General features: G+C 38.3%; 2 protein-coding genes across 6 annotated transcripts; one reads left to right on the top strand and one right to left on the bottom strand.

Annotated features, from left to right (window-relative positions):
• Positions 1–2,950: 2,950 nt before the first annotated feature.
• Positions 2,951–5,190, top strand: tma16 (translation machinery associated 16 homolog). 2 transcript variants are annotated; one of them, XM_067499071.1, is made up of 7 exons: positions 2,951–3,090; positions 3,183–3,286; positions 3,609–3,646; positions 3,734–3,818; positions 4,102–4,250; positions 4,367–4,409; positions 4,515–5,190. In XM_067499071.1, the coding sequence occupies exons 1-7, from the start codon at positions 3,088–3,090 to the stop codon at positions 4,687–4,689; spliced, it is 597 nt and encodes a 198-aa protein (XP_067355172.1). In that variant the 5' UTR covers positions 2,951–3,087; the 3' UTR covers positions 4,690–5,190. The 2 variants fall into 2 exon arrangements, with proteins under 2 accessions (XP_067355172.1, XP_067355173.1); XM_067499072.1 differs by lacking the exon at positions 2,951–3,090 and having other exon boundaries at positions 3,183–3,380.
• Positions 5,191–5,412: 222 nt separating this feature from the next.
• marchf1 (membrane-associated ring finger (C3HC4) 1) lies at positions 5,413–19,266 on the bottom strand. Of its 4 annotated transcripts, XM_067499068.1 has the most exons (8): positions 18,538–19,266; positions 15,183–15,276; positions 12,125–12,175; positions 11,007–11,080; positions 8,821–9,636; positions 8,487–8,667; positions 8,174–8,318; positions 5,413–6,837 (listed from the first exon to the last, which is right to left on the bottom strand). In XM_067499068.1, the coding sequence occupies exons 2-8, from the start codon at positions 15,216–15,218 to the stop codon at positions 6,515–6,517; spliced, it is 1,626 nt and encodes a 541-aa protein (XP_067355169.1). In that variant the 5' UTR covers positions 15,219–15,276; positions 18,538–19,266; the 3' UTR covers positions 5,413–6,514. The 4 variants fall into 4 exon arrangements, with proteins under 4 accessions (XP_067355169.1, XP_067355168.1, XP_067355170.1 ...); XM_067499067.1 differs by lacking the exon at positions 15,183–15,276; XM_067499069.1 differs by lacking the exon at positions 15,183–15,276 and having other exon boundaries at positions 12,083–12,175; positions 18,538–18,635.
• Positions 19,267–20,588: the final 1,322 nt, after the last annotated feature.

The raw sequence follows: 20,588 nt of genomic DNA, 5'->3' as shown, positions 1-20,588 counted from the left end.
ATTGTCTGGATGGGAGCATATGTTGCTCTAAAACCTCTATGTACTTTTCAGCATTGATGGTGTCTTTCCAGATGTGTAAGCTTCCCACGCCATAGGCACTAATGCAGCCCCATACCATCAGAGATGGAGGCTTTTAAACTGTCCGCTGATAACAAGCTAGATGGTCCCTCTCCTCTTTAGTCCACAGGACACGACATCCATGTTTTCCAAAAAAAATTAAAAATTTTGGTTCATCTGACCACAGAACTCCATTTTACCTCAGACCATTTTAAATAAGCTTCGGGCCAGAAAACACAGCAATGTTTCTGGATTGTGTTCTTCTTTGCATGATACAGCTTTAACTTACATTTGTGAATTGCACACTGATCTGTGTTCACAGACAGTAAATTCTGGAAGGGTTCCTGAGCCCATGGAGTGATGTCCACTAGAGAATCATGCCTGTTTTGATGCCACCTAAGGGCCCAAAGATCACACCCATCCAGTTTTGACCTTCAGCCTTGTCCCTTGCGCACAGAGATTCCTCCTGATCCTCTGAATTTTTTGATTATATTATAAACTGTAGATGGTGGGATCTTAAAAGTCTTCAAAATTTTACGTTGAGGAACATTTTTCTGAAATTTGTCCAGAATTTTTAGACACAGTTTGTCACAGATTGATGAACCTCTGCCCCTCTTTACATTGGAGAGGCTCTGCCTCTCTGAAATGCTCCTTTTATACCTAGTCATGTTACTGACCTGTTGCCAATTAACCTAATTAGTTGTCAAATGCTCCTCCATTTGTTTTTTTATCAACAGCAAGTTCTTATCAGCCTTTTGTTGCCCCAGTTCCAACTTTTTTGAGATGTGTTGCTGCCATCAAATTCATAATGAGCTAATATTTTCCATAGAAATGGTAAAATATCTTAGTTTCAACATCTGATATCTTGTTTATGTTCTATTGTGAATAAAATATGGGTTGTTGAGATTTGGAAATGATAGCATTCTTTTTTATTTATGTATTCCACAACTTTTTCTGAATTGGGGTTGTAAAAAAATAAGCAGCAGAAACTATTATCAACTTAATATTTTCATGTCAAATAATTTCATTCATTTTACTCAGAACCACCAATGCCAACCTCAAAATGATGAAAAGTCAAAGGCACTAACATGAATAATAAATATCTTTATTCTTAAAAGGATTTTAATGATTAACATTTGTTTTATTAGCTGTTAATAAATTATTGTATGAAATACCAACAATAAGAATAAGAACAGATTTTGGTTTGCCAGATTGAACACTATAAATGGCAGGTGTTTATTTACTTGACCATGGTATGATACAAGTAGAAAATGTTGGTATCAATTAATAAAAATGATTTGACTAACCTCACTGTAATAATAAGACATTGTGGAGTTTTACATGTTCATTCATTATAAGATTATTGAATTAATGCATGAATAAAAGACACGAATGACAATTAGAAAAGTTGAAAATAATGTAAGTTTAACGTTTTATGATCATGAAAACTGCAGTTTTCTCTGAAGCTGAGTTATTTATAATCAGTTCCTATGAATTAGATTTTTCATAAGCTCATATACACCACTCATTTTCTGGAAAGAAACTGTGTCAATTGAGGAGAAGACTACGTGATGAGACAATGCATTGATGACTCAGAGGAAAAACTGCCATTTTTCTGCGGAATCAATTTTATAAACCACGGGCTCATACTGTGTATACTCTGTAGCTGTCATCCCTCCCTCAAATAATTTTCTTTATCCAAATGAGTCATGTGTTCTGAGTCAGTCTACCAAAAGTGTAACTCACTTCAGTCGAAACACACTCATCCTATAAAGTTAGTTTAGAGGGCACAGTTTAATGCTGTGTTGTGTTGTGTTTATTATATTTTCAGCGTTATGGTGTGATTTCGTCGGTGTTGTTCTTCCGATGGAAATATACCAAAGTGTATTTATTTAATTAACTTGCTTTAATTTAATTCTGAAGTGCTTGTACAAATATTGTCTCTATTTTATTCCATTTTATAATGCTACTCCATTACCTGTTAAAATACATTAAAGTTTATTTCATGGCAAATACATGCTTATAATTAAAATTTTACTTAAAGTAAACATACACTCATGTTTTATAATAAAAGAATTATGTTTCACAATAGAAATAGTGTTAACATTTTTTGTGTTTAAGGTTTTCGAGAGCGCTCCACTCAAAACTTTTGAAATGGCTCAAATATTTAACCAGAAAATCTAATATTAGAGAAAACCACCCAAAATAAATACAAGTTCTGTGTATCCATCGTTTGCTTTTTCTCTTTGCTTCTTCCCCAGTAATCATCTTACAATCCTTCACGTTTATTCTCTGACACTATTGGAATGTAGGACACACACAGGAGCAACTTTGGGTTCAGAGTCTTGCTCAAGGACACCTCAACACAGGGACAGAAGGAGCTAGGGATTTAACCGCCAACTGTACAGAGTTTGTATTACCTCCTAAACTAAAGGGACTTTTTTCCATCAAGGCCTACTCTGGATGATATAACTGGGTCCCCTAACCCATTTTTAAATCGAGTTGACATGATTCAACCTTTAGAATACTTTGTGGCTACTTTTATTTTTTTTTTACCAGAAAATCTAAACACTGGAGGAAAATTAACTTAGTACAGTACATTAACTAAATGAATGTCCTTAAGTATAATTTGTAATAAGTATTTTATGTTTTGTTATTCTCTACTACACATCTCATATATTTTATTTTTGAACTTATTAATCCTTGGTAGTATAAAAAGTAGTACCTAAACTAATTTATGAATAGACTATATAACACAGCACCTCATATTAATTATTTATCCTAAAATTAACAGCTATAAAGAAGAAGAGGTTAATACACCACTGCAAATAATATTAATAATATTTTATTATTTTGAAATGTTTCATTTAATGTGAACCATTTCTGAAAATCGATTACAAGCAAACAAACAGGAACATTAGTAGGTTTTCCTAGCAACACATCAGGACATAATTTGATGACGGACCAACCAACTTCCGGTTCAGTTGTCAACAGACCAGCAGGAGCACGCGTGTTTTCAAAGACTGAAAAATGGTAACGCCAATATGTGCACCTGAAACAATTATTTAAATACGACCTCAATAATTACACGAAGGTTGTGACAGTAAAGTTGATCTGTTTTTCAGCCAAAGATTCCGAAAGGAAAAGCCTCGGAGAAAGTTGTTCACCCGTACAGCAGGAAGGCTGCTTACCTCGCCCGAGAAGAAATCCGACTGAAGAGGAAAGAAAGGTGTGTGGCGAACAAATGAAACGCAACGGTAGAGCTGGTTTTTACTGAAACAAACGAGGAACTAAAATATATGGATGTGTCAGTGTAAATTCAGGTAGTTTTTTTTTCGCACCATTTGTTGTAAAACGTGTCAAATATTTTAGTAACGTTTGCCTTAACCTTAACAAACTCAAGCCACTTTTAAGGTCGATGACAAATGAAATAAAAAGCTTACATATGATTTGATAAAAAGGGCTAAAATATAACAAACTGTGCCTACATTAAACATTCACTGTTGGAGTCTTGGATGCGTTCTACTTCCTTGTTTTCTCTGTTATTATAGGCAAAAAACTGACAAAGCCGCACGTCTGAGCAGCATTGGTGAGCTTCTTTTTAGGCATTTTACTGCATATCCTTTATAATTTCTTAAAAGAGTTAATTGATTAAATATTTTCTCTTCCCTTACAGGTGAGAAGCTGCTGTGGTTTCAGGGACAGCTGGATCCAGAAAAAACAGTTTACACTAAAAAAGATGCCTGCGACATTATTGAGAGGTAATTTATAACAGGATATCCTCAATGTCTTTAATCGAATCAAAATTACAGCACTCACTCATTTATTCAGTGGTTTTAGGTACCTAAATTTGAATTTAATTTTGAGTATTCCCCTAGTCTCAAAATATTTTGAAAAGTTCCAATGTGTTACTTTACTTATAACAAGGGGGGATTGGTACATTTATAATTTTATATTAGGTTTACCAATTTACTGTACATGACAATTTATTGCTTAATGAGCTTGTGTTTTTTTTTTTTTTTTTTTTTTTACATGTACCATCAGGTACCTCCACAGGTTTGATTCTGAACTTGAGCAGATCGAGCTGATGAATGGCATCAAGGGTCGTCAGGGTCGGCTACATGGCGCCAGAGAAGCTGTTGTCAAACAGACCATCGAGCGGGAGCAAGCACTATTTGAAGGCATCGGATTTGGTGATTAATGAATGCAGAAATACACACACACACACACACACACACACAGTATCTATGCATATTCACAGTCAGGGCTGGAAAATAGTGATTGTTAACCTGTGTTTTGACTTCTTCAGAGATCCCAGACATCATCAATGCAAAGCATCTGAAAACATTCAGGTGAGTGGAAGTATCTGAGAAGAGGCTGTTACATTCTGCTTTCATATCTTTCAATATGCCTTTTCCTTACCTTTGATGTCATTCATTTATGCTCTATTTTGACAGGGAATGGACTGGTGACCTGAAGAAACTTCCAAATATTAAGCTGCGTAAGGTGTCAAGGAAAGGTCTGGACATGAATAATGAAGGAGAGGAGAAAATTGAGGCAGATGAGGCTCAAAATAAGGACGGTGATGATGATTTAGAAGACGAAGTAGTGCCTATGGTGGACTCAAACTGAGGCTCCTTGTACTTCACCCTCTTGTAGTATCAGAGCTTCAGCTGTCTAGTCGGGACACCTGACTCATAAGTCATACTGGCCTTTGTGTGCCTGTGAAGATGCTGCTGTTCCACGACTGTCCAGAAGGTGTTGCCAAACTGCAAAATGCAAACCTAAAATTTTTGTGTGCCCTCCTGTTTAGTGAATGTGACACCCAGTAACACCAGCATCTGAAGGTTTTATGTTCATTATTTATTGCACAAACAAATATGCATTGCATGTAGACTGAATTGTAGTTTTATTCAATCAGATTTAAAAAAGGTTTTGACAAAGATGTTGAGCACTGTAATGTTGTGATGGATATAAGGGAAAATTTCCACAATATAGACAAGTGTAAACTGCAGTCACCTTTAGTAGATGGGTCACACAAATTTAAACAAATCTTGTCATTATCTAATGTAAAAACAAACCTCCATTAAAGCTCTAGTTACATCTGTGTATAAATAAAATACCTCAAAGGTATTGTCACATGGGCTACTTGAGATTTTATCAAATACTCAAAATTCTATGATATATATATATATATCTTCTTAAATATTATCTGTTTAAATATCACAATGAGCTAAAGATTCAGCTTAAATAATCTTTTCTCAATAATAATTGGACTCTTTGGTGTGTCTGATGACCTGATTTTCCAAAGGAGAGTTAAGGCATCAGCAAGCTTAAAATGATGTGCTTGCTGGATCATTGAAATATCTAAAATCATTCTAATCATTTCCACCCTTTTTCTTCACACATGCAACTGGCCAAGTTGTGTGCGTGGAGGTGTGTGGAATGTTTGAACCTCTCTTACACTATTTTGTTTTTAATTCTTCACATAACTATTTCCATTATGTGTTATGAAAAGTTTAAGTCCAATGCCACAGTAGCTATAAAAAGACTGTCCCACGTTGTGCAAGTTGCCACATTTGTCTTCAGACTTAATTGTACAAAACGGCTTTTTTCCCTGTAAAGGCAGTGGATGTATTATTTTGAACAGCAACCCAAGCCTGGTTTCAGCATTACTTTTATGCAAGTGTCTGCAAAGGTTAATTGGTTTCTGGACGGTTTGTGCAAAACTCTCATATGACTCATAAAATGTTACAGATAAAATACTGAATGTCTAAATAGTTTTAGAATATATGAGACATAAATGGGAAAAGGTTTCTACCATGCAGTCTGCATACACAAACAAATGAGTAAGCAAACCCTTGTTTGTGTCTGTGTCTCCATTTGTTTTTGAACCTTATTTGCCCGTTCCCACAAACACCAACTAGATATCTAGAGTTAGTGGGGTTTGACCTTCTCCAATTCTCATTTCATTTCAATCTGTCACTTGCAACACATAGTAAACCAGCCCAGGGTTTTCAAGAGGGACCATTTGGGAAAGCTATGCAGACTTTTATCTTTAGATGTGGTTTTACAAAGTTCATTTGAAGCATACTGAGACCATTGGTTAATGGCGTCCACGAGGTGTCCACATCTGTAATCCAAATGGGTGCATTTCTTGAAAGTACATACAGAAATAAGATGGTGTCGATATACCAGTCTTTACAAATATTCCTTGCTGTGATGGCTTTATTTTCCTATTTAGGTCTCTTCCATGTTGACATTGACTAAGATGCACCTCTTCAACCTTTCAGTTTTCTGTGATCACTGAGGTACTGGGTCAGTTTAATTTAAAACAGTCCATTGTGTCTCAAAAAAATGGTGTAAAACACTGCACGAGTCTAAATCACATACCCTCGTGTTGTCATGTGAGCACAGTCTGATTCTGGACTCTCCTCTGAGTGGGGGCAGAATCAAGTCAGACAGGGTTTTGTGCTGGTGCCACAGCAGCCTCCACTGACGTGTCGGAATCCAACTGTGCCTCTGCAGCTGGGACAGGGGTTGGGCTGAGGGGAACCTCCACGGTTTCATGTTTGCTGTTTGTGAGGGCCCTGGGCGGGGCCTGAGAGTTGTGCAGGTCTTTCTCGGGGCAGTTCTGCACAGTAATGATGCGGTTAAAGGCTTTAAGGCGGCGCCAAAGCTGCAGGTAGACTTTACACTGGATGTACATGAAGATGAGGCCACCTGTAAAACCTATGGCCACCACAATCAGTTTGGTCCAGAAGGGCCACTCCAGCACACCTGAGGATGCACACACAAGTCAAGTCAACCTCCAGGCTCTGCAATAGGCCACAATGGCTGGCGTATGCAGAGCTGTGCTTACCCTGTTGTGAGTAATACTTCAGAAGAGAAAACCTCCATAAATCAGCTGAAATCAAGAGTAAGTGTAATTTCTCTATTACAGTATTTGTTTATTAATATGTGTATATATATTTAAAATATGGCTTCTACAGTTACACGTGTTTCTGTTATTTAGCCTACCCACACTGAAATAAAAATGGTGGACAGAATGATAGAAACACCTAAATATGATTCAGGGCTTTGACCTGAGGTTCTACAAAATGAGAAGGATAATCACAGCACAACACACCATCACTGCACACAACAAAAGAGAAACAAAGCATTGAGCAGGTGTATTTTAAATTTGACAGAGACATGACTTAGGATTTTCTTAAAGGGACATACTGATGGTTTTGGTTGTTTTATCCCTTCAAACACATCTTCAACTTTAAACATTGCTACATGTGTACTGAATATATTTTAAGGGTTAACGTGTAATCAGCATCTTTTAATTAACACATTTTGGGTATACAGTATGTGCATTTCTTTAAGAATATCTATGAATCTAAAACCAAAGATTTCTGGACTCTAATGCAGATGCCTGATGTGCGGGGAGACACTTGACTTTGGCTATAATTGACAGAACTGTACACCATCACATTCTGCACTAGTCCAACCAGATTTAGAAAAATAAACAGTAACACAAACCACCAGAGTCAGACAGGTGTTATGGTCAGGAGGTGAAAAAATTAAAAGGATCTTGTGGAGTTTTCACCCACTAGATGGCACTGAAGGATATTGACACATTTTATTCCTACAGAAAGAAAATCATGTGATATCAGTTTCTGCAGAGGGCAACCTACCAACAGTTAGTTGTAAGAGTTTATTGTATAGCATATCTTATGACTGTGACAAATTATTATGCTTTATTGCACACTGGCCTTTTACCACAACCACCTTGCAATTCACTGCAAGTTTTAGCTTCACTTTGCAAGTAAACGTTTTCATTTTTTAAGAAGAGGGGGAAAAAAAGCCCTTTTTTGAAGTCTGAAGAAAAAAAAGTGCAATCTCACATTAACACAGTCCAAAAAAAGGTAAGTTTTGCAAATTTTTAGGAAGGTATAAAATGCATCAACATGTTTGTTAGGCCCGAAGTGCATCTTTAGATGAAAAATATCCTGGCTATTAGCAGTTTGACAACAAAAACTTCATCATACGTTCTTTATCAAATGTTTTTCTCAAATTTCACTCTGCATGTCTCTGGTATATGACTAGGGGGAGCGGAAGAGGTACTGACCATTCTTTCCGAGTCTAATTTCTTCAGTGGTTCTCTTGACCAGGATGAAGACTGACCACAACATACATACTATTGCTATCAGATGAAACAACACTGAACAGAAGATCTTTCTCCTCTCACTCTTCGACATGTGTAGCTTCTCCCACTGCAAAACAGGGATGGAGACGGAGAGGGGATGAGAGGCCAGAGGTCAAGAGGGTTAAAAAGAGAGAGGGACAGAGGGCAATGGAGTTCATTCTTATATCCTGACACTCCCATCTGGAGTGGGAAATACTTCATAAAGGCTTTGAATAAGACTTGAGAGTTATTTTACCTTGCGTAAAGGTTTAAGCTTCATCTCCATAACAAAGTCAAACTTGCAGAGTTCGCAGCAGCGAGTGTCAGAGGATTTGATCCACTGGTTGAGACACGCCTGGTGGACAAAACTCAGGCTCCCTGTGCAGCGACAAGGCATTATCAATGGATACTCGTCATCCCCCTCACAGTGGCAGATCCTACAAACACAGCCAGACAATAAGTAAAGTAAGCAATGATGTGCAGGTGTCATAATGTTATTGTGGATTAACTCTTCTTTTTATTTTGCACCCCTGACTTTTTTGGGAGATTATGTTACACTTGATAGAGGATCTAGGTGCACACACACTAACCTGCAGACCTCCAACTCAGAGTCATCAGAGCAGAGCTGTGTTGCGCCTCCATTCACTCCACAGTGTTTTTGTGGTGTGGGCACTGACATGTCTGCCCGCCCTGATCCCTTTTCTTGGTATCTCTTGGTAATGAGCTCCTCTGTGTCCTCTGTTAGTGAGGAGCTGCCTCTTGGGCTGTGTGACTTGAAGCTTATTTTCTTCTCTCTGCTCTTGGAGACTAAATCTTGGCTCTCTCTCTTTATTGAGCCCCGGCTGCTGTGTCGCTTCTTAAGGCCTCCACTGTCCTCCACAAGAGGCTGGTTCTCTTTCTCTTCATCTGAGCAAACTGACTGCAGCTCCATGACGTCTGATTTATCTTTACCTGCTTTACCCCTGTTCGCTCCATCCCTCTCACGGCTGCTCCCACTGCGTCGCCGGGCTCTCCGGGCTTTCTCTTTGCTCCAGCTGCGGGCCTCACGCCATGCCTCATCCTCTGAGGAAGAGTCAGAATGAGGAGTCCCTGCACAGCGGCGGTGAGGTGGGAGCTCCCTTCGGTTACTGAAGTAGTGCTCCCTCTTCTCCCCCCTTTCGCTGCGGTCAGAGCTGAGGCTGCGGTTGCTGCGGTCCGTCTGCTCCTGTTTGCCGTTGGTTTGCACGCAGTCGAAAGCAGTGCAGCTACTCCTCTTCCGGCGGTGACGCCGCTTCACCGGCTTTTTCTGGACCTGAGCTGATGAGCCCAGAGTGTTGCTAGTGACTGTCATCACAGAGGTGTGTGTTTGCTTGTTGGATTTGTGTGATTCAGAAACATCCTCCTCTAAAGGAATCAGCTGGCCAGAACTGAACACACACACCCACACAGAGATGGAGATGTGCAAAGATAAGGTGAGACAAGATGGAAGATATGAATGTGAGGACAGTGACTACACTAATATCATGAAAACTTATTGTATGCAGTTAAAGGGTTAGTTCGCCAATACATAAACAAAAACGTGGTATTATACGCTGATCAGCCACAACATTTCCCCATCACCCCTGGTTTGATCCATTGTGTGTTTTTACACCTGTCAATCATGGCAGCACTAAAACCTTCCTGAGCTGACCCCCTGTCAACAACAATGTTAATTTAGGTGATCGGTGTTCAAGTTACCTAATATATAGCTATGCAGATGTTTTGTCTTTACAGAATCCCGTTTCTCTTCACTGTATAGAAAAGCTCATTTTTAAGAGAATGTGCTTAATTATATCTCTTTATTATACCAAAAAGAACTGTTGTTACAAATATATGTATATGTGTTTTTGAACACAATCTAAATTTCACTGAGCTCCACTGCGATTAAATAAGGGTGAGAATATCTTCACACCTGGAAAAATAAAACTGAAACAATCTGCATGGATAGATAGATGACTGATGTTTTGTTCAATTGTGTAAATCTGCCCTTTAAACTCCCTCTAATAATTCTCCTTCTACACCTGAGTGAAAGATAATATTGAGTTCATACATGGGAATTTATCAGTTATTCAAATAAATTAATCGGATAGTTGTTTCCTGTTTGGGAAAAATACTTAGCCAATGGAACTAAAAAATTTAAAAACGGGAAAAATGTCTAAGGATGGAGGACATCTTTGCACGGACTGTAAAGCCAGCTAAGGCAAATTTGTAAGCTGGTAATTGGGTGGTAGAGACTGTTTTAAGTATTTTGGTAGCTTTTGTCAACATGGAAAACATCAGCGGTTGAGAGGATCTGCTACTGTGGCTTCTGTGGTCCTTCAACAGGACTACAATGTCAGACTGAATAACGAAATGAAAAAACAGCAGATTTCTCTAACACTCCAGGTCAACAGGATAAGAAAAGGATGATATGGAAATGACTGAACATGGTAAGTGACAAATGGTGGGCCGAGAACTCACACACGTCGCATGTCCCTATCTTTACATAACAGGATCCTTTCAGCCTTAAAGATTTAGCCTTTTAGTGTGATAACCACACCACTAGTGGATGTAATGAACTACAAGATCCTTTTTACAGCATTCAGCCTTTCTCCTCTTATTGATTGCGCTATGGGAGCATCATTGGAATTCTGTATCCATTTTAGTTTTGTTATGACCTTGGTGTGGGCCAGACCATACTAATTCAGTCTCCCAGTCTGCTCTGGTGCCACCAACGATGTTGGTGTTTGTACATAGTCAGGTGAGACAGGTGACTTACCTGCATATGTCCTGAGAAGACGGGGTGATCGATGTCCTTGAGGCTGTAGTTAGTCCTGTTGAGGAGTTGCTGACCTGAAAAGATCAAAAGGCACAAATTGTAGTCATTTCCAAATCAAGTACAAAAGTGTGTCACTAGTCTTTACGTACAGTCAATGATAACTAGTTTATTAAAACATCAGAACATTTCTATAAAAATAAAGACTAATTTAATGGTAACTGAACGTAAATGATCTTAGAGCTGCTTTAGTTAAACAATCCAAAATAAGTCTTCTGATATAAACCAGGTCAGCACAGTGGTGGAGTGGTTAGTGCTACTGCCTCCTTGTTAGAAGGTACCTCTCCCACGTCCACTGGCTGGTTGCAGTCTTATTGTGTGGAGGTTGCATGTTCTTTTTGTGCTTGTGTGGATTTCGCATTTGGCCTCTAACATTTCCTTGCTGCTGAAACTTGTACTCAGCTTAGCTGGTTGGTAACTTTGTTTTAATTTATGTTTAATTTATCAGAGACCCTCCACAATAAGGTAAGGTCTGGAAAAAATTTCTACAAAAAGATCATTTGAAAAAGTTATGTAATGTGGATTTAATTTGCAGGCTGAGAATCCACATGAATCAGCTATATTATGTAAAAACTCTAAAGACTGGTTTTATGTTGGTTTGGTACTATGAGTATCTCTTCTTCCATATTCTACATATTATGTTTATTTCATTCCCAGTTATTATGAAAAAAATCTTACTTAGTGTAACATGAAGCATAGTATCTTTAGTCATGTCATAGTATTTTCTCACAGCAACAAATACTGATAGTACTGGACTGTGCTGCACAGTCACGAACCGAATCGTGTCCTCGAATCCTGTGTGTGTGTTTTGGTATCTAATAGTCTTTCTCTAACTGGACTTGTATTCCGTTGACTCGCTGTTACATAAAATAACATAGTACCAGTGAAGACCATTGCGTTGCTTTAACACAGGGCAAATGTCTGTGTGAATCCTGCTGAACATGTCTAACATTAGCACATTCTTGCACACCAGATTCTGCCTGGATAAACAATGCGATTGTACGCTTAAAAACACTGACCTTGAATTTGGCCCTTTAAGTTGTCTGATTTTAAGTGGTTACCTTGGAGATGTTGCTGGATCGACTCCCTGAGCGGCCAGGGGCTTTTCTCCCCTGCAGGGAAGACGGAGAGACAGAAAATCATTAGAGACCACAGCCAAGTATGTGATGCTTTAATGGCATGTGACAGTGTGATCAGCTGCAAGAAACTATTATTGAACACTAAAAAAATAAAACAATAAACTATTATGAGAAATAATCTGTGGCCCCCACCCCAACACACACACAAAAACACTAATAGTTTACTTTATAAAATCTCAAAAATAGCTATAAATATCCATAAAACATTTGATGAGAGAAATGTCACATGTTTAAGTATCTTCTCTCGTAAGTTCTGTGATTAAAAATAATGTAAAACACAGACATGCAGTAAATTTTTTCTTTTAAAAAGGTATAAGGTATTCATTGATTATCTACATTCACAGTTTAAGCTTTCCTGCTAATCAGAGGTTTAATTGCTCAACTGAAAATATCCACATCAGAAACAGGTTCAGTGAGTCCAAAATACAATATATACACATAGTTGACAGGCTTCTTTAACTAAAATGTTGTAGTTAAACGTCTGTGTAGATTAATTAAAATCCCGGGTCAGGAGTCATGGACAGCCACGTGTCCTTGTTATTTCAAGGAGACCCAAGCTAAAGCCAGTCAATCCAATTACCTGACTGTCCTGCTAAGTGCACAAGATGCTGCTCTGCAATGTGCGTCTATTTAAAGTCAACTTAAAGCAGTTTTTCTAGAACTTCCTGCAGCACTGAATGTCCGAACTTAGGTGTTAAGCTGAACTCAACCATCAGACATCTATGTCCTCATTCAACTTTATGCAGCATCTTTAGGTTTCAGTTATCAGTAAACTGTGTTGTGTGGGTGAGTTACAGAGTAATAAGACTGGAATACCACCAGTGCTTATCTGAATCATGCTTCTCAAGTTATTTTCCTGACGCCAACACTCTCTCACCAAGTCAGAGAAAAGTAATGAGACAAATATAAACGTCTATATCACTGTATCCAAAACGCACAGTAGTAGTAACCATGTGTTTCCTCGTAATATTATTATCTTAATCAGCTAAATGCAGAATTAACGTAATGAATATTTCCATTAAACAGAACATTTTTATTTACAGCTTTCGCCACAGGGTAATAACTATAGATTTTAAAAAACTAGCTTCATCAGCTTTGTCTTCGTTTTAAGATGTGAAGTCAATGAATGGAAGCTGAACATAACTATGGTTACTGAAATTCCTACAGTGCGCAAGAAGCAGATATTGTTGATCAACATAAGGACCAACTGGGACGATCACAAAAAGGCCTCAGTCAAAACAATTGTATTTTTCTTGTTGTCTAAAAATCAACTGTTTCTTCATCACTACTTTTAGTTGGACTTCAGCTCTCGCCTTTTATGCAGATATGTGCTGGACACTGTATGAGCAAATTGTAAAAATTAGTCCCACAGCACACACACAGGCACAACACAGTCCAACATTCACCATGCAGCAGGGACGAGCAGAATGACCTAAGTGTCTGGTGCTTTGGTGAGTGGGCAGAGGAAAATTGAGTTACAACAAAAAGGAAAGTAAAATACAGATTTATATACATAAATACAGATTAATATATTCCAAGCATTCAGAGGAACATGAGTCAGAGAAACATGATTTTGTTTTCTTTTTTTAACAGTACAACAAATTGTGAAGACAGAAACTAAAGATACATTGAGCACATGTTGGCAAACATTACTACAAAAAGGGGCAGTAGAGAGATGTTTTGTTGTGCATTAATAACTGACTCAAAATAAAACGTGTAGTCAAGTAACAATTCAACCAGGGGATTGGGGTGGCTGATTTTAATACTTTTGGCAAAAGATCCGATTTTCTGGGGTTTGTTGCTACTAATATGTTTGTTATATACTCCACTGATTTCTTGGTCTTGATGGAAATACAGTGTCAGCTATTAAGAAAGACTACATGCTAATAAAAATCTAAAATTAAAATGAGGACAGTTTTTGGTATAAATCTGCATAGTTAATATATTATAGGTCCTTTCTGTTTGTGAAATGTAGTATAAAACCCAATAAAAGATAGAAGTGGACACTTTCACTGGATGGAAGTTAGGAGCTTTATGTATCTTACAGGGTATTTACACATTTTAATGCTGCCGTTTAAAATGTCCTATGTGGGTGGTCTCTTTATATCTTTCATCCTCGACACACAAAAAGCAAAACAGAGCTTGCGTGCATCAGCCCACACACAGACGCAGTGGCTACACACATTGATTAAATAAATAAGAGACACTGACAAGAAGAAGACTGCATCATCTAAGCTGATCAAGGGATTTGCTGATAGATTTAAATCTGCAGTCCTTCATGGAGTCAAAGAAAACACTTCTTTGTTGGAAGAGATGCACCGGTCGATTCAGGCGCAGAAGTGTAGTCTTTTGTAAAGATTAGTAAAGATTTTGATTTTATTTGATTTCCAATTTATTGTCAGAATATACTTCTCAAATCTATCTAAATGTATCAACAGAACACATAGTACAAACATTTATCAGGCACTGTGAAAAGGTAGCTGCAATACAACTTGCCCATTTAGTCCTTTGTCTGCACTGAAGCCTAAGAACCCCGACTCTGACCGACTGAACAGTTATAAAATCTGTCCAGTCTTACTTCACAAATCTAAATCTTCAGTTTGACATCAAATAAAATAAATTATCAGGATTCTGATGAGACATTGAGAAACATTCTTTTAGTGTATCCTGTAGATAGATGAGCTGTAAGCTGGCCAGAAAGACAAAGGTACAATGCAGCCAAACCATACTGCATGACACTCTAGTGCAGGGGTCTCCAACCTTTTTTCCCCCGAGGGCTACTTTTACAAAATGAAAATGCCCCGAGAGCTACTTCTGTCTTAACATTTATTGTAATAGCTTATTAAAAACTGAACCATCCCGTCCACAACTCACATTTTGCATTACAAACAATATTTTTATGTGTATGTTTTGTATGTAGTGTGTGTGTGTGTGTGTGTCTGTGTGTCTGTGTGCATTTCTTTCTATTGTATTCTCTTACTGGTATCAGCGGCGGATTCGTGCATGCGCGATTCATTTCATTTGCAGCCTGGATGCGTTGGAGGGGCGATCATCTCCTGCTCTGGCTGCAGCAGCTGCTCGTTGAGAAGAGTGAGAGCGATAACGTGCTTTTATGTCAGATTCTCCAAAACTCTCTAATAACACCAGAAAAAGTTACTAGATGTGTCGTTTGTTGCTTTTTTGAAACAGAGTCGCTAGGGGCAAAAAAAAAAAAGGACGCTAAGTGGGCAACACTGATCAAGCTTGACAGCAGCGCACCTTTTGATTGACAACTAATTGTCCTTTAATCCTTTTGTGTAGGAAGGGGGCGTGGCAGTATCCATTTCCTCTGTGTGTGCAGTTGTTTGGCGCAGCCCACCCAGTCTAGGTAACTAGGTGAAGGTAGTAAGTGTTGTAAAATGCACTTTCAAGTTTTCGCTGGAAGCCATTTCTTCCAGTGTTTGTGCTGAGCTAGTCTAAATGCAATATTAACTGCATAGACCAATCTATTGAGAGTGTGCTTTAATTAGTACCACACTATTTGGTACGGTCATATTGTATACAGTGAATGTTGCCACTAATTGCTCCCCATGGTAAGAATTTGCCACATTGTGACATTAATCATATAGTTATAAGATCACATTTGCATAACATGGGCATCACACACAAGTCGTGTGCAGTGTGGCGGTAGTGTGGCAAAGCCAAATTAGGAGGTAATACTGAAAAAGGGCTCCCTCTGTCATTTGGAAATGCTTTGGCAATAAATCACATGTGAACCAAGTTAGTTGTGCCAGAAACCTGAAATCAACACAGGATGGAAATGTCATATTTGTTCCCCCCCCACTGCAAACACAAACAACACCAATATATGGAGGAGATGACACTTAATGCAGCCTTAATGTAGCAACAGTAACAAATTCCTTTAGATGTAAAGAATGAATTAAATCATATTGTGATTCATATTCACATAGATTAATATGCAGTCTACAACAGATATAAAAAAGGAGAACCAACGTGCTGAAACAAGCCAAAGAAGCAGAAATTGCATTTGTTCAAAGGTCATTGCACAACAAAACTAATAAGTTTAATTACAGTATAAGAAATTAAAAGTGAGGACAGGGTTAATACACAGCAGATCGACAGAATGTCCAGTCCACAGATCCAAGAATAATAACAGCCAAAGATTACACTTTATTGTAAAATACAACATATTTCCCACCTATGTTAGTCTGCAGGATTTGTAGAATCCTGTATGGATTTCTCAGTTCCTTGGGGCACACAATATAAACACATAGACTATAAAAAGAAAAGCAAATTATATTCCTTTAAATGTAGATATGAAAACTTGTAACATCAGACCCCCCCAAAAAAACCTAAATATTTGTATGCTGGCTCATTTTCAGTCTGTCAAATGCTTTTTATTTATCTAAATCTACTGTGTCACTCACGACAAGCAGAAAAGCTGTAACTTTACACGAGTAGCCTGAATAAAAAGTTTGGCAAGTCTGTTCCCTTTCAGACAGGAGATTTGCAAAGAGTTACACACAAACTGAACGTCATAAGAAATTCAAACACATGGTTCCGTCCTGCTGAGGTCCCGGAGTTCAGGAGTGATACAATGCTGTTTTAGAGCTAACACCCTACTGTCCTGAGCCTGTGCTGCTCTACAGACACATGCACAGCAAATATTTTAGCGAGACCCTTTGTGGACATGTGCATGTTTCTGTAGAGGCAAATAAGTGATGTAGTGTGGACGGTTAAACTTTATTTTGATTCTGTGTTCTGTCGTAGGATCAGAAACACCAACAGGCACATTTAGACAGCAAACCAAAATAAAAACTCCTTTAAAGGCTCTTAAAACCAAAACTAAACTACAATTTGAGATGGAATAAACTGCAATGCAATTAAAATAGTCTACAAGGTCAAAAACATAGCCAATCTAATTAATCTGGGTTACGGTATTGTGTTTCAGTCAGATTGACAGTTGCATTTTCATGGCAACAGAATCAAACAAACCAACAGTCAGATTCAGATTCTTTATCCTGATTGGTTCAGGGACATATGTGATGTCACATTTTCTAATAAACCCTTTCAAGAAACAATGAGAAAAACGGAACTAAATGAGAAATACTGTCCTGGTCTTTTTCATTTATTTATTTATTTGTTATTTCCAGTAGTGCTGCTACTAAATATGACAGTTCATTTACTGTTTACTTCCTGCAGCAGAGGCTCAGCTTCAGACCTACTGATATTATTCTTCACTTTGGAGCCCAGTGCTTCACTATCTCCCGTTCTTGACTTTCTCAATTTTTCTTTTCGGTTTCTGTGTAAGATTGTTGCACACACCGCCCTGCAGTCTCATGCACTTTTGTGAGCATAGGCAGGGCATTCTGATCTAATGAGGTTAAAACTGGGGTACTGTTGGCAGAGCTCTGGTTCTCATCCCTTAGGTAGCAGATGCTATCACAGACGGAGGGTCATAGTAGGCAGGACCTTGGAGTTCTGCCTATTGCGCCAAGGGCCAGAGATTTGGCTAATCTAAACTTTCACATGCACTCTGGATAAATGAATCACAGGTTTTTGACACCAGAACTGATATTATTACAATAATAATTGTCTAAGCTATGTTAAACATAAACTTAACGTTTTTGCGTGTTTGTGTGTTACATTGGTGAGTGACATTGAAGTTAATGATAAGAGGGAATACACGCATGCTCGTAACCAAACATTCAATAGTCTAAGACACAGCACTTGAAAGTGTTTTATAATGTTCAATATTGTCAGAATTTTGGACTGAAAAAAGGAACCTTAAAATGTCTTTTTTAATTGAGAAGCCATATAAACTCTAACTAACATCAGTTTATGGTTTTCATAAGAATGCAACAAAGTCACAAAGGTTCTCTACTTGTAGTAAGTCTCAAAACACCATCTACATGGAATCTCTCTTGTTTTATAGCCTTATGCATGAGATGTAACATGAGGTGATGTGATGTGACATGCTGTGATGTAATGCCAGGCTTTACAGAAGATCCAGGCGAAAGCTTCAAACCCCAAGAGGGGGATCAGTATAAAATGCATCCATACTCCATGTGCAAGTGACTGAGGGAGAAATCTGAAAAGATTTTCAAGCTTACACATACAACCACACATACACACACATACAATCACACATACAATCTCCTCAGTCATCAAGATCAGTGATCAGGGACCATTCAAATGACTTTTCCCCTGACCACCAGAATTCTAGAATCTGTAACTTGGCCAACTTTTAAGCCTTAATCACTTTCAAGGAAGAAGAACTGCAGAACTCTCCCTGTCACCTCGAAAGCCTCCGAAGAGAGTTGTGAGAAACTCACCTCATTTTTGTCTTTTGAGTGAGGAGCATTCTTGCCATTGGTGGCTGTCTGTCTGGCCGGAACCACAGTTATTTGTTGTACTGGCATGCTGCTGTTACCAGGCAACACTCTGACGTTACTCCCACTGCATTCCCAGCATGCTGGACCTTCCTGTCCTCCAATCTACGTCCCTGTGTGTGATCCACTGTCCCATCTACAAGCTGTTTTCAGGGAAAGGAGACTACACTCCCAGGTTGCTTTTCTTTATCAGCTCGATCTGGATCATCAAGTGGAGAAGAGATGAAACAGGATCAAGTCACCGTGGCAACAGGAAGACAGCTCTGGAGATGGTAGAGTGCCAGGTCGTCATGACTACTCGGAAACTACACAACAGTACGCACGACCTCCTCTTCCTCCACCTCTCTTCTCCCGGAGAGAGTCAGAGACAGTGAGAGGAAGAGTTGAGAATCAGCTGAACAGTAAACAAAGAGGCAGGAAAAATGTGTGTCTTAGTGATGCTAGGCGTGTCTGTATGTGTGTGTATGTGTTTGTGTGCGTCTTTCTCTGAGAGGAGGAGCCAGGATTTTGTCGTGCTTGCTGGGTAACAAGCATACGGTCAATGGGGATTAGGGCTTAAACTAACCTCAATCTCCTCCTGTGATCAGAGGTGCTGCTAATAAGCTTACACAACTTGTGCACATGGATGCCACTAACACACACACTGTGTAATACACCATTGTTCAAAGAGTCCCTGCAGAGAAACATTGTGTTAACAGATGTTAACCCACCTAATTTCTACTGTCATGTCAAATGACTTAAGGAGCATAGACTACACAAACCACACACAACCACATCAGTGTCTTTACAGAATGCGTTTGTACGTTTGTGTGTGTAGGTGTGCACGGAGAGGTAATAATTCTATTTTCATGTATCTCTGGTCATGGGCTGACAGAAGTAACTAGAAAAGAGATGTCTTCAAATGATCACTAAAGTACAGCAGGTGACTGAGGTGAATTGGCAAACTACTGAGGTGTTAAAACTAAAACCACATTCATGGTAAACTGCAAAATAATTCAAAATGTCAAGAAAAGGAAGCTATTGCTATCTCCTAAATCTTTCATTTCAATAGAACTAGCCTGCAATCTCAAATTCATTTTTGTATATTGTTTTGTTTAATGTGATTTTATTGCAATCACATTAATTTCTCACGTAATTCTTATGTTTAACATAATGACATGTTAATGTATGTAAATGGTGAGAAAAAGATCTATTAAATAAATAATAGATAAATCTATTTATCTGTAAAAAAAAAAAAAAAAACTTTGATGTTTTCTCCTTGACTTAGATTTCTGCTGCCTTGTACCTCACTTGTAAGTTGCTGTGGATAAAAGCATTTGCTAAATGACTAAATGTAAATGTAAATAATTTAATGCTAAACATATTAGTAAAATGTTGTCACACATCACATGTATTTATTGTGAAAATATCCAGTCTTCCCAAAGATTGTGGGACTACAGTGTTGCTTGTGCTCTTGGTTAAGATTAGGAAAAGATCTCAATCTGGCTTAATAAAGAAAAATCTGACTGAGTTTAAACAACTTATTTGTCTTTCTATTCGCTCATTCACACACTACTGGTACAATTTGGACACCTTTCCCAGGCAGCTTCTCCATGAACCCCCTCTAATATGTACAATGGGCCTTACTTTCTTTATTGTTGTGCAGGAGATAATAATAGCGAACATTTCACAGCTTCTTAACTGCAGCAGCACTTCTCTTCTCAACAGTGCTTGGCATGTTTTTTGCCAAGCACTGTTGAAAAGAGTGGTTAGTGTCCAGCCACATCTATTGACACACATACTGCAAAGCCAATTGCCACCAGATAGTCTATTTAAAATCATAAAAAAAAAACACACAGCATAAAAAAAACTCGTTCACAAAGAGTTTCAGTTTCAAGAACACTGATCTAATTCTGAAGTCAGCACAAACAATTGAAAATATTAAAATCTCAAGAACACAAAACTACAAATACATTTATACATTATCTAAAAGTGTTTTTACTGTAAACACTCCC

The sequence above is a fragment of the Channa argus genome, chromosome 3 (assembly GCF_033026475.1).
Source record: "Channa argus isolate prfri chromosome 3, Channa argus male v1.0, whole genome shotgun sequence".
In the NCBI taxonomy this organism is placed as follows: domain Eukaryota; kingdom Metazoa; phylum Chordata; class Actinopteri; order Anabantiformes; family Channidae; genus Channa; species Channa argus.
This window is presented reverse-complemented; position numbering and strand designations above follow the sequence as displayed.

Bases quoted from the DNA above. Each gene is read 5' to 3' on its own strand.
- marchf1 (XM_067499067.1), bottom strand. From the start codon at position 18,624: ATGCCAGTACAACAAATAACTGTGGTTCCGGCCAGACAGACAGCCACC. The intron at 11,081-12,124 runs GTAACCACTTAA...TGATCTTTTCAG, and splicing joins GATCCAGCAACATCTCCAAG to GTCAGCAACTCCTCAACAGG. The intron at 6,838-8,173 runs GTCAGTACCTCT...GTGCATCCTCAG, and splicing joins AATTAGACTCGGAAAGAATG to GTGTGCTGGAGTGGCCCTTC.
- tma16 (XM_067499071.1), top strand. The intron at 3,647-3,733 runs GTGAGCTTCTTT...CTTCCCTTACAG, and splicing joins CGCACGTCTGAGCAGCATTG to GTGAGAAGCTGCTGTGGTTT. The intron at 4,251-4,366 runs GTGATTAATGAA...TGACTTCTTCAG, and splicing joins ATTTGAAGGCATCGGATTTG to AGATCCCAGACATCATCAAT.